This window comes from Tursiops truncatus, chromosome 4 (assembly GCF_011762595.2).
Source record: "Tursiops truncatus isolate mTurTru1 chromosome 4, mTurTru1.mat.Y, whole genome shotgun sequence".
Taxonomy (NCBI): Eukaryota; Metazoa; Chordata; class Mammalia; order Artiodactyla; family Delphinidae; genus Tursiops; species Tursiops truncatus.
In genome coordinates, this window is record NC_047037.1 from 135,147,804 (window position 1) to 135,174,746 (window position 26,943).

The 26,943-nt window shown below is 48.3% G+C and overlaps 1 protein-coding gene across 6 annotated transcripts in view; it reads left to right on the plus strand.

Moving 5' to 3' along the window:
- DOP1B (DOP1 leucine zipper like protein B) overlaps nt 1-26,943 on the plus strand; it is a 107,015-nt gene that overhangs the window by 64,743 nt on the left and 15,329 nt on the right. For 5 of the 6 annotated variants that reach the window (XR_004526447.2, XM_033856043.2, XM_073804485.1 and 2 more), the window contains 12 exons: nt 2,291-3,890; nt 4,381-4,492; nt 5,104-5,292; nt 8,204-8,326; nt 10,576-10,710; nt 14,848-14,903; nt 17,331-17,435; nt 17,533-17,599; nt 20,073-20,217; nt 25,490-25,575; nt 25,810-25,919; nt 26,043-26,189. Coding sequence is in view for 5 of the 6 variants with exons in the window: in XM_033856043.2 (XP_033711934.1) it covers nt 2,291-3,890; nt 4,381-4,492; nt 5,104-5,292; nt 8,204-8,326; nt 10,576-10,710; nt 14,848-14,903; nt 17,331-17,435; nt 17,533-17,599; nt 20,073-20,217; nt 25,490-25,575; nt 25,810-25,919; nt 26,043-26,189 (2,875 nt within the window). In the remaining variant the exon portion in view is untranslated. The remainder of the gene's footprint in view (nt 1-2,290; nt 3,891-4,380; nt 4,493-5,103; nt 5,293-8,203; nt 8,327-10,575; nt 10,711-14,847; nt 14,904-17,330; nt 17,436-17,532; nt 17,600-20,072; nt 20,218-25,489; nt 25,576-25,809; nt 25,920-26,042; nt 26,190-26,943) is intronic. The other variant, XM_033856044.2, reaches the window with a different exon arrangement.

The window sequence follows — 26,943 nt, forward strand, 5'->3', positions numbered from 1 at the left end:
GGCTAAAATAAAACCGAGGAGTTCATTAAATTTCAGTGACTAACACCTAGAGCAGTTTATGATCTAACATTGCTTCCCACAATAGGTGTGTTTTATGACTTCCTGCAGTTTTCTAAGTGACGGTTTTACAAGCTTTGATTAGTTTGTTTAGACCACGGGGTTGTAAATATTCAGTGTTTGTCCCAGTCTTATCTTACAGAGAAAAGCAGCCTAACACCTAAATAAGCAAAGATTCCTAAGGTGGTTTCCTTTCCTTACAGGGTTCCTTGCCTAAAACTGTAACTTCTGGTTTTCCTTTAGGTGCCTCCTCAAAGAAGAGGCATTTTATTACTCCACAATTATAAGAAAGTAAAATGCAAAGAAGTATAAACTAAGCACCTTCTTAAAAGTTTGCTCTTCATTAAGAGAAGCTAGATTTTAAGCATTCCTTTGCTTTAACGAGAAAGTTTTCACTCCACGGCTCATTGGGTTTTAAAAGTCTCGTGGCACTCCCTGCTGCCCCCTCTAATTGACGTTTAATGCTACCTGCCTAGTAAGAGACAATGCGTTTTCTCTGCCACGTTCTCTCCCTGGAAACAACTAGAAGGGTTCTGCTTACCCTGCATGCTACCTCTGTGAGCCTGTAGAAATCTACTTTTTAAATACTGTTGTGCACACCAGGCAGCTCCTCTATTTCTAAAATCTTATTCCTCCTCCTTTCCTAACCTGGCTTAGTGTTCATGGAATAGATTTGCTGGAAGCTGCCTATTACAAATGTTTGGCAGTACCAAAGACATCTGGCTTTTCACTCCTTTTTTTAAAGAGACCTGAGCACTTTAAAGTGTTGTGTATTTTCTGATCTCAGAGGTACTAGCGTGCTTATTTTAAGAACTGGAATCTTCAGTCGGGAAGCAAAAGCACAAGTGAAAGTCCCTCGCGATGCCGGCTGATAGAGCGCCTCACTGTTAATGGTTCAGTAGCTGTCATTCCAGACTTTTTCATAGCTGCATATTACAGGCACTCTCCCCTAACTGGGCTTATTCTGTACAGCTAGATTCTGCAGCTTAGTCTTTTTTCTTCAATACTTAATATACTCCACACATTGCTCCATATCATACGTGTAAAAGTATCTTTAAAAAACCCAAACAGGGCTTCCCTGGTGGCGCAGTGGTTGAGAGTCCGCCTGCCGATGCAGGGGACACGGGTTCGTGCCCCGGTCTGGGAAGATCCCACATGCCGCAGAGCGGCTGCGCGTGTGAGCCATGGCCACTGAGCCTGCGCGTCCGGAGCCTGTGCTCCGCAACGGGAGAGGCCACAACAGTGAGAGGCCCGTGTACCGCAAAAAAAAAAAAAAAAAAAAAAAAAAAAAAAAACCAAACAGTAGCCCTCTGCATGCCTGTGGCATGAGTGTTTTCAGTCCTCTTACTGTGGATGTCTTGTTTGCTTTCCAGTTTGTTTTTATTCAAGACGTTTCAGTGATACCCTCTTAGCTTTGAAGACCTTCTGCTGACATTTCTGTAGGATACCTTTTTTGAAAGGAAACTCCCGGGAGAAAATGATAGGCATTTTTTTTTTTTAAATCACCCTTCCCCTAAACTCGGGATATTTATATTTCCTATGACAATGTAACTAAATGATCCAATTTCTTGAACATTATAAAAGGCCTGTTCACTTTGCTTGTCTGCCTTCCATCTGTAATGTAATCTAGACTCTAGTGTTGTTGTTTCATGGGGGAATTATATTTTATTTTGTGGTTTTTACACTTTATGTTTTTGGTTGAGGTATAGCTGATTTACAATACGATGTAAGTTTCATGTGCACAAGATAGTGGTTCACAGTTTTTAAAGGTTATACTCCATTTATAGTTATTATAACATATTGGGTATATGCCCTGTGCTGCACAGTGTATCCTGGTAGCTTATTTCTTGTATACACAGGAGTTTGTGCCTCGTAATCCCCTACCCGTGTCTCCCCCTGCCACCCTGCCCCCACTGGTAACCACTAGTTTGTTCTCTGTGACTGTGAGTCTGTTTCTGCTTTGTTACATTCATTCACTTGTTTTAATTTTTAGACTCCACGTATAAGCGGTAACATACAGTATTTGTGACTTTCTGTCCGACATTTCACTAAGCATGATACCCTCCAGGTCCATCCACGTTGTCGCAAAGAATTTATCTTGTCCCTCCTCCCACAGGAGAATTTTACTAATATTGATCTTTCTGCCTGGCTTTAAGACAAAGATCACTCTAGAAGCGACTTGTCATAACTGACCCTCCTGTTCTGAAGTCGTCTGTTGTTCTGTAATTTTCAGAAGACTGGCGTCATTGGTTTAACAGGAAGCGAACCTCATTCAAAGAGGCGTGGGGCGCACCCGAGCTTCAGGAGGGTGGTGGCGAAGAGAGAGCGCCCCTGAGCCAGTTCCCAACCGTGGACCGCGAGGCCATCTGGGCCGAGGTGGAGAAGGAGCCCGAGGTATGCCCGCCAGGCCGCGAGCCCAGCGAGGAAGACCTTGCCTGCTGCGCGGACCTGCTGGACGGGGCGGCCTGCGACACCGCGGACGACAGCGAGCGCACCGAGTCCGCGGACACGAGCCCCACGGAGAGCGAGCACACGTCCCCCTTCTCCTCCCCGTCCCACGAGCCCCAGGAGCTGAGCGGCGGCGAGCTCTGCCGCACGCCCCTCCCCGCGGCAGCCCAGGGCTCCCCAGAGCCGGCAGCCAGCCTCAAGTCCACTGTCAAGTGGAGCCTGGCGCGCGTGGACTCGGACAAGACCCAGGCTTCGGAGTCGCTGTCCAGCGACGAGGAGGCCGACGCGGAGCTGCAGGCCCTGAGCGTGGCCCGGCAGCTGAAGCAGCAGCGGGAGAGGCAGGAGGCGATCGAGGCCCTGTTTAAGCACATCCTGCTCTACCCGCAGCCCTATGACTCCCGGCGAGTGCTGTACGCCTTCTCCGTGCTCGAAGCCGTGCTCAAGACCAACCCCAAAGAGTTCATCGAGGCCATGTCCCGGACCAGCATGGACACCAGCTCCACCGCGCACCTCAACCTCGTCTCCAACCTCCTGGCTCGCCACCAGGAGGCCCTCGTCGGCCAGAGCTTCTACGGAAAGCTCCAGACCCAGTCTCCCAATGTGTGCCCTCACTCGCTGCTGATCGAGCTCCTCACCTACCTGTGCCTGAGCTTCCTGCGCAGCTACTACCCTTGTTACCTGAAGGTCTCCCACCGAGACGTCCTCGGCAACCGGGACGTGCAGGTCAAGAGCGTCGCAGTTTTGATCAGAATGATGACGCAGCTGGTCTCGGTGGCCAAGTCAGCCGAAGGGAAGAACGTGGAGTTCATCCACAGCCTGCTGCAGAGGTGCAGGGTTCAGGAGTTCGTACTGCTCTCGCTGTCCGCGTCCATGTATACAAGCCACAAGCGCTATGGACTGGCCGTGGCGGCGCGGGGCCACGCCCAGCGGGAGGACAGCCTGTTCGAGGAGAATGTCATCAACCTGGGCCAGGACCAGATCTGGAGCGAGCACCCCCTGCAGATTGAGCTGCTGAAGCTGCTGCAGGCACTCATCATCCTGGAGCACCACCTGGGGCCGGTGCACGAGGAGGCGGAACACCAGGCGGACCTGTCCCGGGAGTGGCGGCAGACCCTGAGCTTCCAGGAGGCCATCAGCTCCCTGCAGTATGTGCAGCCCCACCGGCTCACCTCGCAGGGGCTGCTGGTGTCCGCCGTGGTGAGGGGCCTGCAGCCGGCCTACGGCTATGGCATGCACCCGGCCTGGGTCAGCCTGGTCACGCACTCCTTGCCATACTTCGGAAGGTCCCTGGGCTGGACGGTGGCCCCCTTCCTCGTCCAGATTTGCAAAAACTTGGACGAGCTGGTCAAGCAGTATGAAAGCGAATCGGTGAAGCTCTCTATCAGGTACGGTGAACCCTTTGATGTGTTAACTGTTTCTTTAATGACAGCTTTAGTCACAGACGGCTGATTTCCCCTAGAAGCCAACTGGAGGATAATTTCAACCTAATCAAAAGCCTAGTTAGCATTGTCAAAAGGGGTAACCAGGAACTAAATGTTCAGCTCCTTTAGTTTCAATTCCACATGACTCCCCAGGCTAGATGAGTGTTACAGGACAAGTCAGTCTCTCTTCATTAGTGTTGCAAAGCAGAAAGAAAAATGAGGATCTTCACAGACATTCTAAAACACCTGGAAACATTTTTCCAAAACGACTGTATCAATGTAAAAACAGCACAAATGATGCCTGTCCTTTTTGTAACAGTATTTCATTATGAGAGCCCCAGTTTTTTAAGATCGTGATATCTCTGTGGTTTCCGTGTTTATGTGTACGATTAAAAACCTTTATGGCCTCATTCTTAAAGATTCTCAAAACCAGTTTCTCGTTTCTTCACCAAAGCATGACCTCCAAGAGGGAAAACATTTCTCCGGATTATCCACTCACTCTTTTGGAAGGTCTAACAACCATTAGTCATTTTTGTCTTTTGGAACAACCCAACCAAAACAAAAAGGTAAATCATTTCTTTCCTGAGTTCGAGACAGTTTTCATATATTGTTTTGTTTTCATTGGGGTTACGTCTGTTTCAAAGAAGAAATGTATGTATGTCATACAAACCTATACGCAAACGTTAATGCAAATGAACACACATGCAAATAATGAAGTGTATGCACATATACGTGCAAATGTATGTATGTAAGTAATGCAAACGTGGTTTTGTTCTTGCTGGCGCTCTCTGTGGGCGACTTCAGCCCTCCACCAGTATGGGATAGAGTGTCATCTTTTTTCCGGGTACTTTTTACTTGGCCTTATGGAGTTTGAAGACGTTTTAGCTGTTGGTTGCTCTACCCTATCTGGGAGCAGATTGTAGAAGTCAGCTAGTGCTTCGGTTGAGTGGTTGGAAGAGTTTGTAATGAGGAGCCTCAGATGCACAGGTCTCCCTCTTTGAAAGAAAATCATGGGTTTAAATGCTCAGGGAGGCGTTTTACTTCCAGACCACACGTGGGACTTGCTCTGGAGAGTGCTACAGCCCAGACTTTATCCCACCAGCACCCTGTCCTCGTGGAAAGGGAGACGGTGCCACCGCAGACGCAGCGAGTCTCACGTGTTCGTTTTCGTTTTTAGACCGCTGCTGTGAGTGACTCTACCAATTTGAAAAATGCCAAGAATGCTATTCTGGAAGAGCTTCCTCGAATTGTTAATACCATGGCCCTTCTCTGGAATGTTCTCAGAAAGGAGGAGACTCAGAAGAGACCCATGGATCTCCTTGGAGCCACGAAGGGATCTTCTTCCGTTTACTTTAAAACCACCAAAGTGAGAGAGCTTCCTTTGTGTGTTTACGACTTCCTCTTCTTGTATTGTCCCACCAAAAAGTAAAAATGTACAGGGTTATATACGTAAATAATCAAACGTAATGTGCTCAGAGAAACCCACATTAGAAGTAAGTTGGAAGTAGAAATCTCCAGTTTGTTTATTAGAATAAGTTTCCTATTCATGGAAAGAAAAGCTTTGTGAGTAGTTTTCAGTTTATTCTTTCCCCTTGGCCCCCCCTTTTTTTTTTAAGCCAAACATAAAGTCTCTGAGGGTTCCAGGTAGGGTACCTAAAGTCCTCAACCTGTTTCTGTTAAGCATCTCTACTAAGACAGCTTAGCTCTTACATTCTGCTTTCAGTGGTGCCTTGAACAAGTGTTGAGGTGTCTTTGAGTTTTTTATTAAACCAGAAGCTCACAACCCAGAGCATTTCTAGTTCTGTTACCGAACCAAACTTGGGTCCACTCGCCTGCACGCAGTAAAGGCAATCTACTGACACCAGGTCGTGTTAAAGGAAAGTGGGGGGTTTATTTTAAGGCGCCAGACAAGAAGTGTGGGAGCTGATGCTCAAAAAAACCTGAACTCCCCCGATGGGTTTCAGGGAAGAGTTTTTAAGGGTAAGGTGAGGGAGGGGAGTCGCAGGGTGGGTGAACAGCTCATGTACAGTTCTCTGATTGGTTGATGAGGAGATAACAGGGCCGTGTCACAGGAGTTAACATCATTAATCCTCAGGCTCCAGCGGGTCTGGGGGCTACCTGTTTATGGTCATCATGCAGTTAGCTTCTTCCATTTGGTGGGGGTTTTAGTATCTGTAAAACAACTCAGGAATATGCCTCAGACACTTATCTATGTACTTCAGGGAGGAACTAAAGATTCTGTGACTGCCATATGGCCGATTTACCATTTAAATTGTTATCACTTCTCCTCACCCCACTGCTACGTTTGTCATCATGTGTTCACATCCTTGCAATCATTCATTCCTGAGCCAGGCTTTTGTGACTCAGGGGAGGCCTGGGAGGCTAAAGCTTTTCTACAAACAAGAGGCCGGCAGAGGACATGGTGGGGAGGGTTCTGTCCCAGGAAGGCCCCCATAGGATCCCGCTCGGTTACAGTTCACTCTCTCTTGGTAGCGTCCCAGCTCAGTCTCTGGTTGCTGTGTCTGGTGGCTCAGAATTATCTGGCTGTGTCTCATTTAGCTGAGCACCCCTGGTGCCAGGTGCGGCCTCGGAGCTTACGCTGGCATCTGGCGGCCCGGGCTGAGCAGAACAGATCAGGACACGGGGAGCCAGATCACCTGGACTCAGCTCCCTGCTCAGGTGCTTCGTGGGACCCTGGGCAAGTTCATTAACCTGTCTGTGCTGTAGTTTCCTCAGTTGGAAACACGAAGCCAGGCATCCTCCAAGCACTCTTCGTTTATTGGCCCATTTAGTCCTCACCTGCAAGCTGGGTACTATTATTATTCCCAGATTACAGATGAGGACATTGGGGTGTAGAGAGAGTGAGTGCTTTGCCCTCAGTCGTGCATCTGATAAGCAGTGATGCCGGGATGAGGGTGAGTAGGGAATGGAGCCCGCCTCTGACTTCTGTTTTCTGATCTTTCTATAGTGAGTCAGGCAGTTGCACAGGTGGCCTCCAAAATGTTCTGGCAGTTCCAGAGATACCCTCCAAGGGAAATCTGCTGTATTTCAAGCTGTCACAGGAAACTGCTTAATTTAAGCCTAAAAATTAAGCTCTAGAAAGGTTCAGAAAATCCTCAGGCACGCAGCCTGAGCCTCGGTTTCCTCCTCTGTGAAATGAGTCTGTTATTAGTAGCCTACCTCCTGGGCTGATGGAAGGATTCATTTTGGCGATGGCTAACATTTATTGAGCACTTAACTTAAGCCCTCCCTGAAGGACCCAAGGCCTTGAGCTGGGGCCCCCGTGGTTTCTCTGGAGCAGAAACCGCAGCGGGAGGGAGAGGACGTCTCCATCCCATGGCCAATTGTATCTAAGGAGATGCTAAACTAAGGCAGTGGGGACAGAGGAAGCCCAAGGTAAATTCATTCATTCCACAAACATTTGCATGTCTGCTGCTGTGTACCATGTCCTGCTTATCCAACAGTGGATAAGATAGAGCAATTAAGTCCTTGTCTGCCTGGCGGATACAGACGTTAACCATCAATTTAAAAATAATGATGAGAAGTGCTACAAAGAATGCGGGGCACTCTTACAGGCTGTGACCCCTGGTCAGGGGGTCGAGGAGGCCTTCCTGAGGCAGAGGGGCTGAGCTGAGACCCAGGAAGAGAGGATTTGCCTGGGTAGGGAGGTGTTAGCGGCTGTGAGACCCACAGGATTTATAGAGGAAGGAACATGGAGGTTTCAGGAATGGAGAAAAATCCAGGCGCAGCCGGAGGGAGGGTGATGAGTGACGTCCGGGGCCGTGCTGTGAGTTTATTTTTAGTTGGTTACATAACAAAGTTAGTTAAATGGTACATATTTCTGGAAATTGAAAAACATCCTTCCTGATGCATATTAGCCCTTCCAGGGCTGGTTGAGACAAGTGAGGCTAGGGGCTTTCCGGATGGGAACAGTGCCGACTCCACTGCTGGGTACCCCCCCCCGCCCCCTTCCTCACTGTATCTGCAAAGCCTTGGGTGGCTGCCTTGGAGCCCTGCCCTGCTCACAGCTGCTTGGAGGTGGTATTCATCACCTCCCAAGGGTCTCTTCCTGCTCGGCTCCGCTAGCCATCTGTCCGTCCGCCTGGGCTGCCCGCCGTGCCTCTCGTCCAGTTCCTCCTCCCGCGGCCTGGTGCCCGGGATGCTGAGACAAAGACCCGCCCTGGCTCCCAGGGTTTACAGGTGCTGGTGGTGAAGTGCACAGTCCACCGTAGCCCTGATTCTACTCTGCTCTAACTCTTCGTTTTTCTATTTTTTAGATCATACGACAAAAAATTTTAGACTTCTTAAACCCCTTGACAGCCCATCTTGGAGTTCAGCTGACAGCAGCTGTTGCAGCGGTGTGGGGCAGGAAGAAAGTGAAACGCCACAGTAAGACAAAGGTAAAGCCAGAAATGAAAGCAGGAACTAACTTACTCTGACAAAATACCAGAGGGTCATGTGTGATCAAAAGTGACGCCAGGGCTTCCCTGGTGGCGCAATGGTTGAGGGTCCGCCTGCCGATGCAGGGAACACGGGTTCGTGTCCTGGTCCGGGAAGATCCCACATGCCGCGGAGCGGCTGGGCCCGTGAGCCATGGCCGCTGAGCCTGCGCGTCCGGAGCCTGTGCTCCGCAACAGGAGAGGCCACAACAGTGAGAGGCCCGCGTATCACAAAAAAAAAAAAAAAAAAAGTGACGCCAGAGGCCAACACGGGAGACTGGGGCAGTGGTTCCACTGTTTTATTTATTTTTTATTCTTTTATTTTTTATAATCTTTTCTTTCTTTATTTTTGGCTGCTTTGGGTCTTCGTTGCTGCACGCGGGCTTTCTCTAGTTGCGGCGAGCAGGGGCTACTCTTTGTTGCCCTGCGTGGGCTTCTCATTGCTGTGGCTTCTCATGTTGCAGAGCACAGGCTCTAGGCACGCGGGCTTCAGTAGTTGTGGCACGTGGGCTCAGTAGTTGTGGTTCACGGGCTCTAGAGCTCAGACTCAGTAGTTGTGGCACATGGGCTCAGTTGCTCCGCGGCATGTGGGATCTTCCCAGACCAGGGCTCGAACCCGTGTCCCCCTCATTGGCAGGCAGATTCTTAACCACTGTGCCACCAGGGAAGCCCAGTTCCACCGTTTTAAATGCATCATGTACTCTAGCTGTGCCAGTTACAACTAGCCGGGGTGTCGGGTGGGTAGGGAGTGGAGGCCACCCCCAACCTCTCTTTTCACATCTTTCTGTAATGAGTAGATTGTACTTCTATTTAACCTTTTTAATCTACTGTCTAATAGTGTGCTTACAAGAATGTACGTTTTAAAGAAGAACACCGCCATGAACCTGCCACCCAGCTTAAGAAACAGTTCACCATCCTACCTATGAGGACCCCTGTGGGCCCTTCCCTGGTTGTAACACCACCTGATAGCTCTTTTTTTTTTTTTTCTTTTGCGGTACGCGGGCCTCTCACTGTTGTGGCCTCTCCCTTTGCGGCCATGGCTCACGGGCCCAGCCCCTCCGCGGCATGTGGGATCTTCCCGGACCGGGGCACGAACCCAGGTCCCCTGCATTGGCAGGTGGACTCTCAACCACTGCGCCACCAGGGAAGCCCGTGATAGCTTTTTTTTTTTTTTTTTTTTTTAACTACTCTTTTTAAAGACTTTCTCTTTTTAAGGCAGTTTTAGGTTCACAACAAAATGAGAGGAAGGTACAGGGAGTTCCCATATTCCCCTGTCCCCGCACGTGCATGCCCTGCTTCCCCCAGCAGCCCCCGTCAGGGGGTTACACTTGTCACAGTTGCTGAACCTACACTGACACGTCCATAATTTACACTCGGCTTTTTTAATTTATTAAAGTAATGCTTGTTCATGATGGTCAAGAAAATTTAAATCATCGCATTCCTGCGCCCAGACTTCAGTGTGCATTTTGTCCATTCCTTCTCCACCGACTGGTCCATCACGAGGTCCTCCGGGAGCTTGGTTCACGTGCTTCTGCAATACCAGCACGTACTTCTTCCTTGGTCCCCTCTGTCGACCATGCAGGTTCCTACCTGGTACCTCCCTCAGAGGGTCTGCCCCACCCCCTGGACACTATCTCATGGCCCAGCGTAGGCCCCTGTTCCCTGAGGAGGTGTGAGAGGCTGGTGGCCCAGGCCACCCACCTTAGCACTTGCTGGGGCTTCCGGGCGAGAAACCTGATACTTGCAAGTGCATGTCACCACCCTACACAGACTTCTGTCATCACAACATGCCTCCCTCACCGGGACTTGCCTGCCACAGGCAGCTCGGGTGAACCTGATTTACCTGTTTTTCTTGCTGTCCTCATACTTTGGGGGCTGTCTCGATATCAGCCTGTTTCCTCCCAATTAAACGTATCTGTTTCTACAATGCTTTCTCAGCTTGAACATACCAGAGAGACTGCCCATCATCAGCTACACGCTTTATTCCTTATTTGTATCAGATACTGATTAGGTTACTGTGATTAAATGCTAACCTCACTCTTCGTTCCCACCACTAGAGTCCATTACCCAGTTTTCATTTAAGTATTTCTTTAGAAGATTAAAACAAACCTCTTTTTCCAGGAGCAAGTATTATAGAGTACTTTCTGTGCCTCATTCTTGTTCTTGTTTTCTCTCTGTGAGCCTTAAAGGAATGATTTTTTCCTCGGCAGATCGTCCCGGTGGCCAGCGCATCCCAGCTGACCCTCGTGGACCTGATCTGTGCGCTGAGCACCCTGCAGACTGACACGGTGCTGCACCTGGTGAAGGAAGTGGTGAAGAGGCCGCCGCAGGTCCTAGGGGACGAGGTCAGGAGCCTGGGGACCCTCAGAGGAACGCAGCACTCTCTCTAACTCCACGTCTTATAAACTGTGTTGGGGAGGGAAACAGAGGTTACGGCAGCAACTCGGAATTCGGGGGCTGCAAAACGAAGGTGTTCTTACCGGGCTCTGCGGAGCTCCATGAAATGTGCTTCATGGGCTCCTGTTTTGGGGTGCAAGCCACTTAAGGTGAAGGACGGACTTCCATCCTTACATCCCACTGCAGGGTGCTCTGCCCGGTAGTGGTTCAAATCGAATAACTCTGTTAGAAAGAAGAAATGTCACTTGCCTCAAGGAACTTGCAGCTGAAAAGGCATCAGAGTTAAACAAAGCCAGACACTAGTTAAAGGTGGAAAAGACTGATTTTATTTAGTAACTACTGCAGCAGGGGAAGGAGTTGTGCTCTGTTCCAGTTTGTGCAGAGGTGAGTGGGTAGTTTAAGCAGAGAATGAAGAGCAGGGAGGGTGAACAAGCAGGGGCTTCAGCAAAGTCAGGGGAGTGGAAAGTTACAAACAAGCAAGAAGGGGGTTGGTGGATGTAATTAGGCCATCGGGGTTTGCTGACTGTAAAGTGCAAGGTAGGTTCCTGTGCTCCCCTGGAGACTGGGAAACAGGGGCCCTGTCTTTCTTGATGATGGTATTTCAGAGGGGTGGCTGCCAGGTCCTTGAGAAAGACATCCCTGGGTTGTAGGAGACACACATACATCTCACAAGGGACAGAGCAAGGATGTATAACTGTAAGCTTGTCTTAATAAATGCTCAAAGAAAGGGAGGTCAGGAACCTATCAGGAGTTGGCTAAACACACAGCAGATTCCTTCAGAAGCCTTGAGCTTTCTTTCTTAGGCAGGCATTTTAAGGGGGTTGAGGTCATCCCCGTAGGACCGTGGCCTTGAGCTGCTGGGAACCCGTTGGGACATCCCTGTTGGCACAGTGGTTAAGAATCCGCCTGCCAATGCAGGGGACACGGGTTCGAGCCCTGGTCCGGGAAGAGCTCACATGCTGTGGAGCAACTAAGCCCGTGCGCCACAGCTACTGAGCCTACGTGCCACAACTACTGAAGCCCGCGTGCCTGGAGCCTGTGCTCTGCAACATGAGAAGCCACAGCAATGAGAAGCCCACGCAGGGCAACAAAGAGTAGCCCCTGCTCGCCGCAACTAGAGAGAGCCTGCATGCAATGAAGACCCCATGCAGCCAAAATTAATAATAAATAAATTAATTTAAAAAAAAAAAGGCTAGGAAATTGTAAACACAGACCCTACAGTCTGACATAAGCATCTCAGGATTCGGGCTCTCCTCAGAAACATAATTCTCAGTTTTTTCTTGCATTTTCAGTAAAATGTTTTCAGGAGGGCAGGAGAGAGCGGGGAGAGGGAGGGAGAGAAAGAGAAAGGGACTGTTGAGTAATGGGAGATATTTTAGAAGCTCTGGAATCTGATGATTAACCCTGTCATTGATTACCTCATTCATTGATTGTTAAAAAAATTGGAGTGAGAATATTGAGGAATTCCCCAAAATGGCTTGTGACCAAGGGCCAGATTCTTGTACCATTTCTTTTACTGTTGGAAAGCAAAAATATTATAGGAGGAAGAAACACTATATGATTTAAAATTCAAAAAAAAGGAGAAGAAAAAGAAGAGGGTTCAGAGGAGCCTGACTAGGTCAAGGAGAGCATCTTTGTCAACGGGCGAGTTAAAAGTCTGCATAATTTTTACAAAGGTACAAAATACACATCAGAGGACTTGACTCATCCTGGACGTGCTGAGAAAGAAGAGATTTCATCTGGCTGCAGGGAAGGCAGTGGCCTTTGAAGGGTGACGTGATTGAACCACAAAGCTCTTACAGTTTTTCTGCCCAGTTTCGAGGGGGGGCACCTTTTCATTTATGCACAGTGACTTTGCAACAGAACAGACCGTGTGGTTTAACAGTTTCCTGCCTGAGAGATTTTTGGTTTTACCAAAGCAGACCTCTTCGTTGAAAGTGTTGGAGCTCTTTTGTTCTTAATTAATTTGATAGAAAGCAGGGATTTGTTCCAACTTTGAAATAATTGCCTTCTCTTAGGTAATTTAAAATTATACAGTTAGGAACAATTTAAGAATAATTCCCTAAGTGAAAATTAAGGGAGTGGACCAAGTGATTTTGCTAAAAAATAGTTGTAATCCAGCAGATATTTGTACGCCAGGGTTCATAACAGCATGAATCGCAATAGCCAAAAGGTAGAAACAGCCCAAGTGTCCATGGATGAATGGATAAACAAAATGAGGTCTGTACCTGCAATGGACTGTCTATCATTCAGCCTTAAAAAGGAATGGAATTCTGACACATGCTGTACCGTGGATGAACCTTGACAGCATTATGCTAAGGGGAATAATAGACAGTATTATTGTATACTGGACAGTATACTGTCCAGAAGGACAGTATTATATGATTCCACTTATCTGGGGGACCCAGAGTAGTCAACTCCATAGAGACAGAAAGAAGAATGATGGTCACTAGGGACTGCGGGGGAGGAGGGAATGGGAGTTAATGGGGACAGAGTTTCAGTTTGGGAAGATAAAGTTCTGCACATGAATGGTGGTCATAGTTGCCCAACAATGTGAATATACTGGATGCCCTGTACACTTAAAAATGTTTAAAATGGTAGATTTTGTCAAATATATTCTACCCAAATAAAAAAATTTTACAGCAAATAAAAGAAATTTTCTTTTTAGATATTAAGGCCATAACACTAAGGGTGGTGAGCAAAAGCTAAACCTTGGAATCAGAGATGTGTTCAGCCATTCTCACCCCAGAGTGGACAAGCTGACCAAGAATACCTTTAGCAGTTTTGGCTCTGCCTGCCTTGGAGGAGAACTCCCCACTTGAAGCTCTTCCTCTGAAAGGCACGTGGCACAGGGGCACCCTCTGCAGAAATGTCCACACTGGGAAGGCCGCTCGGGGCTTCTAACCAGTCAGTTACACTCGGGGCTCTGGTCCTCTTCCTTCATTCCACGTGTTTATTGAAAATCAAGTCTGCGTCGTAGTGGGGAGCCCTAAATAGTTGACACTGTTCCTGCCTACGGTCAGCCTGTATTCTCGTTGGGGAAAGAAGATAAGGCAGATTTACACTGTGAGGCCAGATTATGGAACTGGCCAAGCGCTTAAACAGTCAGATGTAAAATGGGCACGGGCAACTTCACGGCATCTGTCGGACGTCTGCCCCCAGTCTCCCAAATGCCTGGTAGTCTTGTTGCCTTTTACTCTTGAACGTAAATGTTAAAGTAATGGACCCTGAAGAGAGGGAGCAGGGTGGTGGAGGCGGGCAGCGGCAGCATCAGGTCCTGGGTGGATTGGCATTTATATCTCTGAGCAAGTCTAGCTGGCAGGAGATTGATCTTCCGCGCTGCGGGTCGGTCCCCACGGATGGGGTCACAGCTGCAGCCACGGGGGAGCTGGCCCTGCAGCAGCTTTACACACAGAGCAGGCGCTTTCAGGTTTTGTTCCTTCATGTTACCGGAGTTTCTGCAGACACCTGCAACTCCTGGGCTTAAAAAACAAAAAAACCTAGATGTCGTCTGGCTGAGTGGTTTTTGGCGTTTTGAATAACAAAATTACATTTTGTGGTTAGTTTAGTTAATTGGCTCGACTTCTGTAACTTCGACAAATAGCCTTTTACAAGCAAGAAGGGAAAAAATGTGTGTCTTGAAACCTATTTCTAAGTAGTTCCAGCCATTTGGGATTTAGGGAAGTTGTCTGGGCTGTTTGAGGGAATTCCTGGAGCTAAGAATTCAAATTTGGCGTTGTCTCTCAACTGTAGCTCCCGAGGGCCAACTTTGGCCACCAACTTTGTGTCTGGGGGGAGGTTCAGTTATAATGCCAAATCTTCCCTAAATACTTGTTAAAAGCCTGGAATGGGAAGTAGGTAAACATAAAGGGAATGACTCTGGGAGTCTGATGAGAGGGGCACTAATGATTTGGGGCCTCATAGGATACATTTGTTTTTGTTTCACTTTCTATTATATTTGAAAGACTCTAGCTGCAAGCATTTGCTTTGTTAGGATATAGAATCTGTTTCATTTCTGTATTTGAATTCTTTTTTAGCCTTATTTCCTACCAACTTGGAGTAATTAGCTTTGCTTTAATTTTCAGAAATCGCCCCTCGTGGATGTCCCTGTGTTGCAGTTTTGCTATGCTTTCATCCAAAGGTAATGCAGCCCCTCAAAGACGTTTCTCAATTATAGATGCTATTGCAATGATTATAAATAATTCCTCTGATTGTATTTCCAATTTTTCTTTAACTGAAGTATCATTGATTTACAATGTTGTTAGTTTCAGATGTACAGCAAAATGATTCCTATATATATATATATATATATATAGGAATATATATATATATATATTCTTTTTCAGATACTTTTCCACTATAGGAAATAACTATAGGTTATTATAAAATATTGAATATAGTTCCCAGTGCTATTGTTTATTTTTTTAAGGTTTATTTATTTTTAAATTAATTAATTAATTTTGGCTGCGTTGGGTCTTCGTTGCTGCACGCAGGCTTTCTCTAGTTGCAGCGAGCGGGTGCTACTCTTCATTGCGGCGTGTGGGCTTCAGTAGTTGTGGCTTGAGGGCTCAGTAGTTGTGGCTCACAGGCTCTAGAGCACAGGCTCAGTAGTTGTGGCACACGGGCTTAGTTGCTCCGCGGCATGTGGGATCTTCCCAGACCAGGGCTCGAACCCGTGTCCCATGCATTGGCAGGAGGATTCTTAACCATTGTGCCACCAGGGAAGTCCCTTATTATTTATTTATTTATTTAATTTATTTTTGGCTGTGTCGGGTCTTAGTTGCGGCACGTGGCATCTTTCGTTGGGGCGTGCAGGCTTTCTCTCTCTAGTTGTGGTTCGCAGGCTCCAGGGCACGTGGGCTCTGTAGTTGTGGTGTGAGGGTTCCAGAGCGCATGGGCTCTGTAGTTTGCGGCACACAGGCTCTCTACTTGAGACGTGCAAGCTCAGTAGTTGCGGCGCTCGGGCTTAGTTGCCCTGCGGCATGTGCGATCTTAGTTCCCTAACCAGGGATCGAACCCATGTTCCCTGCATTGTAAGGCGGATTCTTTACCACTGGACCACCAGGGAAGTCCCTGTTTATCTATTTAATATATAATAGTGTGTACATTTTAATCCCAAACTCCTCGTTTATCCCTCCCTGCCACCCCCCTCGCATTGTGTTTCTTGATTACTGGAGACGCTTAGTTCAGAAAGTATCTGAATGGTGTCCTTATTTCCTCTCGAGGCATGGGAATACCCTGATGCTTTTACTTTTTCTTTCTGCAGAGATCAAATCTGACATTTTAAAGTCTGGGTGCTATAGCTTAAATACTTACGTCAGCAAAGCTTTATGTGAGGCCTGGTAAACTTTAGAAGAACCAGTTTGCGTTAAATTGATACCAAAAAAGGAGGGGGGATTTTAAGGACCTCTTTTAGAAAAAGGAGAAGGGGTTATTTTTGGTGCTGTCCTCAATGCTTTGCCATGTTTTCTGCTGGATGGCTTCTGCGTGGGTTTACTGTGCTGAATGTCCGCATGCAGGGGTCTCAGCTGTAGGAGTCCCCCAGGTGTTTCTCCACGGGTAGAAAGGACGCTTTGCTGGGCCTCGTGCAGATCTTATGGCAGGTCCCGGGTGCGGCTCCCGGATCCCTCCATCGTGTGGGGTGTTCTCGGCTGCAGTAAGGAGGGTGAAGGGAGTGTAGCCCCGTCTCAAGGAAGCCTCAGTATTCTCATCTATCTCAGAGGGTTCACAATAAGTGCATCTGACCACCAGCTGCAAGCTCCCCGGTTAACAGGTTCATGTTCCGTGGTTATTCCGGCTCACTGTACCCTGAGGTGGCAAGAAGGGTCATGGTCCCAGGAGTCCCTGGGTCTAGGGTTGAGCTCAGACCAGCTGTTCATCCTGCACCACAAGCATCCCTGTACTTCTTTCCTGCAGGAGGTAAGGATGAGCTGGTCCCTTCTCGTGGTAACTAATGTGAATTATATCACTAGCAAGCGCCTGTTGCAGGGGCCTAAGTGATATCTGAGCCTTCCCAGCAGCTGCAGGAGCTGCGGCCTCCTTTTACAGAGGAGGCCCTGCCCAGGTCAGTCAGGAGGCAGTAAGTCAGGGACGAGGACTTGAACCTGGGGCCCTCTGGCTGCGGCCAAGCTCTGCCTTTTGTGCTGTGCAGCCTTGCTCCGTAGCCATAATCCGAGTCCTTGTTTTCCTGAGGCCTGACCTTGCCCTCTGTGACCTTCTGATGGTTGACTCTGTGTTTCCAGCGACGTCAGAGAGGCTGAATGGTAGAGCCAGACAGGCCCAGAGATCAGACAGTCCTCTAGTTCCAGGCTTTCACGTTATAGACGAGGAAACCAGGGGCATCTGACCTGTCAGCAGGGTTGCAGCTCTCCAAACTCCAAGTTCTTGGCAGAATACCAAAATTTAGCTTGTGTGTATTGTAATTTAAAAAAGAGCAAACAGGTCAGGCGGATATGCCATCTTCCTGTGCTTTCCAACCACCCGGATCTAAAATGTGCTTATAAGTAACATTTTGTTTTGACCTGTTCAGGGTTGGATATTTTTTCTTTCTTTCTTTTTTTTTAAATAGGCTCCCAGCAACAGCCTTGCAAGCAAACTTCCCTTCGCTGTTGGGTGTGTTAAAGGAGTCCGTGCAGTTGAATCTTGCTCCCCCTGGTTATTTTCTGCTTCTCAGGTACCGTGTCCCTGCACTCACGTCACTGTATTTTTCTTCGGGAACATGTTTTTATTTCTGCAGCGTTCTCGGTCTGAAGCTGATTGTCTCTCAACAGCATGCTGAACGACTTTGTAACAAGAACTCCCAACCTGGAGAGCAAGAAGGATCAGAAAGATCTGCAGGTCTGTATGTGCAAGTCTGGCAGGCTGTTACTGTCCCAGGAGTATCGCCCACCTTTAGAGGCTCTCACTGGAGAGAGTAAACATTGGGCAGAACCAGATCTTAGATTTGCATTTGTTCCCGCGTCTGATTCCCTCCGTTACTGTCTTTAGAGGACTCTGTACAATCTCCTGATGAAGGTTCTCGTGTTAGACTTGACCAGTCGACCGTGCAGTTTACAAGGCACCCTCTCGCTTCCCACTGTCCACAGATGTATGCGGACTTACTCTGCAGCATGATTGGAACAATAAGTCTATCTTTATGCACAGATTCCTTTCCTTAGAACCTTCCCCCATCTTTTTAAAGCAATATAGACCCACAGGAAATTTCAGAAACACTGAAAAACAAAGTAAAACTCACCCATAGGAGAAGGAAAATCTTCTCCTTTGAGTAGAATGCCAACTATCAATAATACATAGATGGGGCTTCCCTGGTGGCGCAGTGGTTGAGAGTCCGCCCGCCGATGCTGGGGACACAGGTTCGTGCCCCGGTCCGGGAAGATCCCACATGCCGCGGAGCGGCTGGGCCCGTGAGCCATGGCCGCTGAGCCTGCACGTCCGGAGCCTGTGCTCCGCAACGGGAGAGGCCACAACAGTGAGAGGCCCGCATAACGCAAAAAAATAAATAAATAAATATAATAATACATTAGAAGTAATGAAGGAGTTAGAAAAGTCACTATTTTGCAACCATTATAATCCTTGAGTGAGGAGCTTTTTGAGTCAAAGCCTTTAAACTGGGTTGTGTAGTTTATGGCTTTGGTGATATTACTGCTAATCGCTGTGATCCCTGGTGTTTGTGAAATATCTGTCCAGTTCCTGATTCTGAGGCACTAGAGTTCTGCGTAAAGCACAGTGACTCCTTTGACTCAACCAGTAGAGAAGAAAGCATCACCCAAGGGCAAGTGCTGCAGCCCAGCCCTTGGGTGGCACCTCCTGCACTCACCTGGAAGCCCTCCCCCTTCCATGGGCTGTTGCCTGCCGCGGCCCCTCCGTTTCCATCGGCCGGACGGTAGCCACAGGCACTACCGCAGCTGGTGCGGCTCGCTCTGCTCCTGTTCGTCAGAGGGCCAGGTGGGCCTCTGCTTCCACCCCAGGATGTCCCAGCCTCCCTGACACTGACTCCTTCCTGCTGTTTCCAGGCACCCCAACTTCTTTCCCATCCATTCACTGCGCTTGAAATGGGAGCTCTTCTAAGTCCTCAACCCCTTTTCTTGATCTGCTTTTAAGAATTTATTTTCTTGAAGTAGAGTTGATTTATAGTGTTAATTTCTGCTGTACAGCAGAGTGACTCAGTTATACACACATATATATATCCTTTTTCATATTCTTTTCCATTACGGTTTATCACAGGATGTTGAATACAGCTCCCTGTGCTCTACAGCAGGTCCTTGTTGTTTATCCATCCTGTATATATACTACTTTGCATCTGCTAATCCCAAACTCCCACTCCATCCCTCCCCCACCCCACCCACCTTGGCAACCACAAGTCTGTTCTCTACGTCTGTGAGTCTGTTTCTATTTCGTAGTTAAGTTCATTTGTGTCATATTTTAGATTCCACATAGAAGTGATAGCAAATGGTATTTGTCTTTCTCTGACTTACTTCACTCAGTGTGATCATCCCCAGGTCCATCCGTCTATTCTTGACCTTCCTTACCGCCGTCATCCACCCCACACCTCTGCCCAGGCGCACCGCGGACAGTTCGCACGGGTGCACCCCCCTTGCCACCGGCAGGCAGACGTTCTCTTGCTTCATGCCCGAACACAGCTGCTGGGCTCGTAGTGGAAGTCAGGACTGTTCAGTTCTCAGACGTCAGGGACGTACAGCCTCTCTTAGCTGGCAACGCTCGATGATACCCACTCAGTGTTTCTACCTCCGTCCCAGCTACTTGACCAAATCCGTTCCTCATGGAACTCCTGATACAGATGACTCCTCACTTCACCCTCGAGTCAATTTAATTTATGCAGTTTTGTTTCTTGTATTATTCAAAGATGCATTTCTAGCAAGAATCCATGGTCCTGAAGAAACTGGAAATCTAATCTGCCAAACGTGTTGTGCCACTGTGACTTCCTGTGTCTCTGTTTTACCCAAGTTGGTCAGAGAGTAGCCTGAGCCACGAGTGCCTGTTGAGCCCTTGAAATGTGGCTTGTCTGAAGTGAACGTGCTGTAACTAAACACACAGCAGATTTCAAAGACTTCGTAACAAAGAATGCGTAACCTCGCTAACAATTTTATATTGATTATATGTTGATACCCTGTTGGATATATTGTGTTAAACATTATGAACTTGTTTCTTCTTTTAATGTAGCTCCTAGAAAACTTGGTATTACCTGCATGGTTCACAGCTGCGGCTTGCATTATATTTATATCAGATGGTGCTATTTTAGGATTCTTTTCCTTAACTAACTTCCTTTCCTCTTTCTCCTGACTACTCTCAGGAAGTCACTCAAAAAATTCTAGAAGCTGTCGGGAACATTGCTGGCTCTTCCTTGGAACAAACCAGCTGGCTGAGCAGAAACCTGGAAGTGAAGGCTCAGCCTCAGATCTCTCTAGAAGAATCTGATGATGAGGAAGATTTGCACGGTAGGTGTAGAAGGGTCAAAAAGTAATGCCCAGGGCTTCCCTGGTGGCGCAGTGGTTGAGAGTCCGCCTGCCGATGCAGGGGACACGGATTCGTGCCCCGGTCCGGGAAGATCCCACGTGCCGCGGAGCAGCTGGGCCCGTGAGCCATGGCCGCTGAGCCTGCGCGTCCGGAGCCTGTGCTCCGCAACGGGAGAGGCAACAGTGAGAGGCCCGCGTACCACCAAAAAAAAAAAAAAAAAAAGTAATGCCCAATGCCAGCTACTGGGGCTAGTTTTGCCTTAAAAGTAAACTGGCTTTACTTCTTACAACATACGTTGTATGTATACTGAACAATAGGATTCCATTGGAAGGGTCCCGAGTGGCCCACGCTACCGTGTTAAGCCCTCACTGGGGGTCCAGATGGGGGTCCAAGAAAGTAACTTCCCAAGATAATTTGCACAGACTCAGTGATGGAAATCTGTGTGGGATAAAGAACAGGAGAATGTATGTTTTTCTTTTTGTGGAGCCGTGGAAAGAAAACTTAGTAAACCAGCTAACTATCGTCAGGCAGTTGATGTTGTATTTCATTTCTGGCCAACACACCCCTGCCTCTCGATGACCCTTGTGTTTGGTCATTGCCTGAGTGGTGAAGATTCTATCATGGAGGCCACACAGAGTAGGCACAGCCCAGCCTTATAGTCAGTTACAGCTTCCTAGGAAAATGGTCTGGAGACTCTCAAAGGAGACTCATCTGTTTACTCGGAGGACCGCTGATCAGCCAGATACTCCTGAGGAGTGAATTAAATGCAACAGGGTAGACTGTCAATTGCCGGTGCCCTGAAGACCGCCGGACGAATGTATCATCGAGCAAATCTCAGGTTACTAGACCTGCTGCAGTGAGGGAGAAACTTGGCTGGGGCATAGGGGTGTCTCAGCTCTAGGGGAGGTTTGGGGAGGATATTTATAAGGTTGTAGGGCCTTGGCTGAGTTGTTTGTGGCAGATCTTTCCAGGTGGGGCCTGGGGCAGAGTTAGTAATAAGATACCTTTGCATTGGTGGGCACAGCACTAGGCGAGGGTCCAGAAGGGGATGTTGACGAGATGCTGCTCGTTTTGATAAGTGAGCCACTTTAGTTGGTTGAGTTTTTCTTTCAGAATTAGGCATATCTTAGAGCAAGTAATTATTTTTGCAAGCTCTCAGTATTATTTAACACAGACAGGAAAGTATGCCCAGTCCCAGTGTCGCTCAACACTGGACAAGAAAATCAGTTTGGTCTCAGTTTTGTTTGTTTTTTTTTTCTGGTATGTGGGCCTCTCACTGTTGTGGCCTCTCCTGTTGTGGAGCACAGGCTCCGGACGCGCAGGCTCAGTGGCCATGGCTCACGGGCCCAGTCGCTCCACGGCATGTGGGATCTTCCCGGACCGGAGCATGAACCCGTGTCCCCTGCATCGGCAGGCGGACTCTCAACCACTGCGCCACCAGGGAAGCCCTGGTCTCAGTTTTATTAACACGAGCAAAAAAATTACATCTATGTTCTCAGTCGGAACTACATAGCACAGTGCCCACCACAAGGTCAGTGTTCAAAAGCTTCTAGTTCTGTCATATTTTATGACCTCTGTCATTATTGTTAGTAGTAGTTATATCAGCAGAAGCAAAGCTGAATTTGTGGTTTTTAATATACAAAGGAAGGTGTGTCAAGAAGTCTGGGCTCTTTTCTCTTGCAAGTAAACGAAACTCACTTCAGGTGTGTAGAAACACAGCAGCACAAAACTTTCTGGCTCACGTACAGGAAAAGCCCAAGCGTCTACATCTGGTTTTAGTCAGAGCGGGAGCTAGGTGTTCAGATGAAGTTCATCAAGTCTCACGCAAAGATTCCGGTCGGCTGTTCTGGGCCTGTGGCTGACCCAGAGGAGGAGAGGAAAGGCTGGTGCGCTAGAGCTCCGAGAAATGGGCTCCCACCCAAGAGAGGCTTCTCTTGCAGGAGGAGGAAGGATGGTGTTAGACAGACAGGCCGTAGTACCCCCTCCATTACTCCTGCCATATTTGTTTGACAGCTAGTTTTGTGGTTTACATAAGAAAATAATTATACTTCACTCTGTAATGAAGATCCTATAACTAGTATGCTGTCATTTACTAATGTAAACCAACAATTATGCTTTCTCAGGCTGCGGTTATGATTATAGTTGTGGTTCTAGGGAAAGAGAGCTCATGCAACTCCTTGCCTCATCTGCCCTCAGTTATTCCCGATGTAGGTACTGATGTAGGGATTAAACTGCTTCTCCACCACCAGTGCAGCTGAGCCTGGCTTTTGTGCAGTAATTAAATTTAACCTCAAGACAGTACTGTAGTAAAATGATTACCTGATTTTTATTTTAAAAAAGAAAGCAATAAATAAATAAAATAAAAAAAGAAAGCATAGAATTCCAAAGCTGGAGGTGATTTGGGGGCTTCTCGATAAGACTTAATTAGCGAATTATAGAGTACCGAAAGACTCTTTGGATCATACACTATGCTTTGTTTCAGTCTTGAACAAACTAAGTATGCATACTGGCCGTCTAAATCATGAAACAGAATGAGGCTTCAAATGATGTGTTTCTCCACTTAGAGTTCTTCTGTGTGCAGTGCACGTGCAGGGTCCTTCCTGTACGTTTGCGTCTGGCGTGTGCCATGCACTGTGTTCTAGATGCTGGTGATGCAGCAGGAAACAAAATGAGCAGGGCCTCTGCTCTCGTGGGGCGGGGGGGATGCGGAAGGTGATGGTCCAAAGTAAATTAACAAAGGTATCTTTCAACTCTTCTGGAAATCCAAAATGAAAGTGTTTTTTTTTTTTTAATGGGAGTGGGGCTGGGGGCCACTTCAGATGTTGCAGAACATGTCCCCAAGGAAGTGTCAGTTGTGCTGAGAAATACAACGTAAGGGGGCAGCCATGCAAAGATCCGGGAAGGCGCTGCCCAGAGGGGATGGCGAGTCCTTGAGGTGGGAGTGGGCCAGGCCCAGGAAACCTGAAGATCAGCTTGGCTGGAGCCTAATGTGTGGTCATGCAAGGTCAGGGCGAGAGCAGGGGTGGAAGGTTGTCCGGCTTGATGCAGAGCACACTTAAGAGCTTGGCCATCAGCCCACTTGCTGTGGGAAACCATTAAACTGTTTGGAGCAGTGACAGGCTCTTATTGAGTTTTCAGAAAACATCAGTTTGGCTGCCGGGAGCGATGTGGGCTGCAGCAACCGAGAACAGAAACTGGGAGTTCAGTTAAAAGCATCTCATGGTGCTTTGGGCAGGAGAAGATGTTGGCTTAGAGGCATGGGCTCTAGAGAAAGGTGGACTGGTGTGAGTGCAGCATCAACAGAACTTGCCGATGGATTGGAAATGGTAGTTTAAAGAAAAAAAAGGCAAACAAGGATGACTTTGGGGTTTTTGTTGTTTGGTTTTTTGTTTTATTTATTTTTGGCCGCGTTGGGTCTTCATTGCTGAACATGGGCTTTCTCTAGTTGCGGGCGAGTGGGGGCTACTCTTCGTTGCGGTGCGCGGGCTTCTCATTGCGTGGCTTCTCCTGTTGTGGAGCACGGGTTCTGGGTGCACGGGCTTCAGTAGTTGTGGCTCGCGGGCTCAGTAGTTGTGGTTCGCGGGCTCTAGGGCGCAGGCTCAGTAGTTGTGGCGCACGGGCTTAGTTGCTCCATGGCACGTGGGATCTTCCCGGACCAGGACTCGAGCCCTGCGTTGGCAGGTGGATTCTTTTTTTTTTTTTTTTACGGTACGTGGGCCTCTCACTGTTGTGGCCTCTCCCATTGCAGAGCACAGGAAACACTCTCTGGAGTGTTTCCGGAAACACTGTGCTTCTGGAAACACTCTCTTCTCATAGTTTCCACGACTCCATGTTCTCTTGGTTTTTCCTCCTACGCTGCTGACCTTTTCTGATTCCTTCCCAGACATCTCAAATGTAACACATGCAAACCCAAGCTCCATCTCCCTCTCCAGAATGTTCTTGCTTCAGACTTTTCCACCTCAATCAATTGTTTAAACCAAAAACCAAAGTCATGGGACTTCCTCGGTGGCGCAGTGGTTAAGAATCCGCCTGCCAGGGCTTCCCTGGTGGCACAGTGGTTGAGAGTCCGCCTGCCGATGCAGGGGACACGGGTTCATGACCCGGTCCGGGAAGATCCCACATGCCGCGGAGCGGCTGGGCCCGTGAGCCATGGCCGCTGAGCCTGCGCGTCCGGAGCCTGTGCTCCACAACGGGAGAGGCCACAACAGTGAGAGGCCCGCATACCGCAAAAAAAAAAAACAAAACAAAACCGGAGACAAGGCAGAGAACACGGATATAAATGTTCCAGGTTAATAACACATAGGGGCCAAACTGAGGGCGTTTCTGTTTGTTTACATTAATTTTCTAAATGAAACATGAGATGAGGTTACCAGCTGAGGAGGGACAGGTATCGATGGTTATGGAGGGAGGAGGTGAAAGAACTATGTTGGAGACTGGGAAAGCCAGCACAGCGCTGAGGGACGTGGGGGAGGGTTATCTAGTAGCATCAGGTCATTTTTGAGTTGCACAGTCATGAAGTAAAGTGAGATCTGTTTCAGAGTAGTCTGGTTTTCTCCAGAGCATTTAGCTGCATAGAACTGCATAGGCAATCATTGGGTTTAGCCAGCTTTGCATTTTTCTAGGTGAGTGCTTCAGAGGGAGAGAGAAGCAAAAAAGTGAAGGATGTTTGCAAGGTGGACGATAGACCACGGGTGTGGGTGGGGAGATAGAGAAGTGAAGACCTGGGGGGATTGATAGGTAGTGAAGGACGTGAACTCAGGGGGTTGGAGGCTTGTGCAAGGTTTCAGGAAATTGTCAGAGCAGCATTCCAGGAGTAAGTGAGCCGGAAAGGTAAGATGTGGTCACTGTAGGGTGCTGCAAATGGAGACTTTGGAAATTCATGAGGTCAAGGGTATGATGGTGACAGTGGCTGGCTGAGCTGGAACAAAATAAAAGCTTGCTGGAAAAGAAAAGACTAAGGGGCTCGGAGGCCAGGATGTTAGAGGGGTCATCCAGGGGGATGTTGAAGCTCCAAACATGGTGATGAGAATAGAAGCAGGGAGGAAGACAGTGAGTTGGTGCTGATTTATTTGATCAAAATACCCAGATTCTTAGTTGCTGAAGTTGAACATGTTAGCAGAGAAGAATACGTAACATGTACGTACGTACAGAGTCAGTGTGAAAGGCGGGAGCTCATGACTCAAGTTCATCTGATGCTTTGGGGGCATAAATGGTGACCTATTGTCCTGATTAAAACACACATGCCTCTTTCAGCAGATGCTGCTGCCCCCGCGTCAGCAATGGTGCCTGCGTCTGCCCCTTCGGTGTACAGCGTGCAAGCCCTCTCCCTCCTGGCAGAGGTACATATGCATCTGGCTTGTCATCCCCCCACAGAAGTGAGGCTTTGTGAGGGCGTTCATTCTCAGGGGCCAGGGCGCACGGGCTGCACCGTCCCGGGTGAGTTCATAAGCCAGAATTGGCCTCAAGCTGCCCCGTGGAGTTTTCTTGTTAGGCTGTGTATACCCCGAGGACTGAATTTTGTATTGCCGCCTGCTTTAGGAGATTTCTGTTTTCTGGTGGTCCTGTTCTTCTAGGTTCTGGCATCCCTCCTGGACATGGTTTATCGAAGTGATGAGAAGGAGAGAGCGGTGCCGTTGATCTCACGTTTGCTTTACTATGTTTTTCCTTACTTACGCAATCACAGGTAACGCCACCTTCTCCATTGTACCCCACCCACGTGTGGAAAGGTAGCTTATGGGAAATGTGTCCAGCGGGGTTCCTTGCACCATCTCTGACCTTGGCCCTTTCCCCTTCCCACCCCTTTCAGTGCCTACAATGCCCCCAGCTTCCGGGCTGGCGCCCAGCTGCTGAGCTCTCTAAGCGGTTATGCCTACACAAAACGAGCCTGGAAAAAAGAAGTCCTGGAATTATTCTTGGACCCGGCCTTCTTCCAGATGGACACTTCTTGTGTGCAGTAAGAAATGCTGTCCTGATAAAAAAAAAACGTGCCCTGAATCTTCAAGTGGAAAAGTGTTTGGGTTTCTGTAATTAATTCTCATTCCTGAAATGGAAGCACAGCTAGCATCAACCCAAATCATAGGACACCACTCACGGGTTAACTGTGTATTTCTGGGAACAGAATTAAGTCTTCTCAAAACTACAAAGGTGGCTTTTTTTAATCAGGAGAAGAATTTCAAGTAAGAGAGCACATTTTTCCTAAAGAGCATTGCATGGGGTTCCAGTGGTACTTGGTCTAGTACTGCTTTATCTTGTAATCACAAAATGCTTGACCAGCATTAAGATGACGGGACTCCATGGTGACACTAAGGTGTCCTTATCCCACTTCTCGGCTCACACTCCCCGATTCCTCACTGAGACCTTGAGGCTGGCCAGGCTCTGCGCGGGCAGCGGAGATCCATGGAATCCCAGGCACAGGATGAACTAGCTGTGCCTTTTTCTTGGAGGTCAACAGAACCACCCGTAACTCTGCCCCTGGCTTGACTGAACAGGTCTTCATTAACGGCAGGGGGAGACGGTGGAGACTGGTCAGCTTCTTTATGTGGGCTGAGGGTTTGCCCAGCCACCACCAGCGGCCATGGCTGTAATCCTGTTGCACTGTGGGGAACCCGTTGAGAACAAGTGGTGTTTGTCTTCACAACCCCCATTCTTTCCATTAACACAAGTGTATGGACATCATCTGTGGGAGCACATTTAAGGGCAACCCTTGT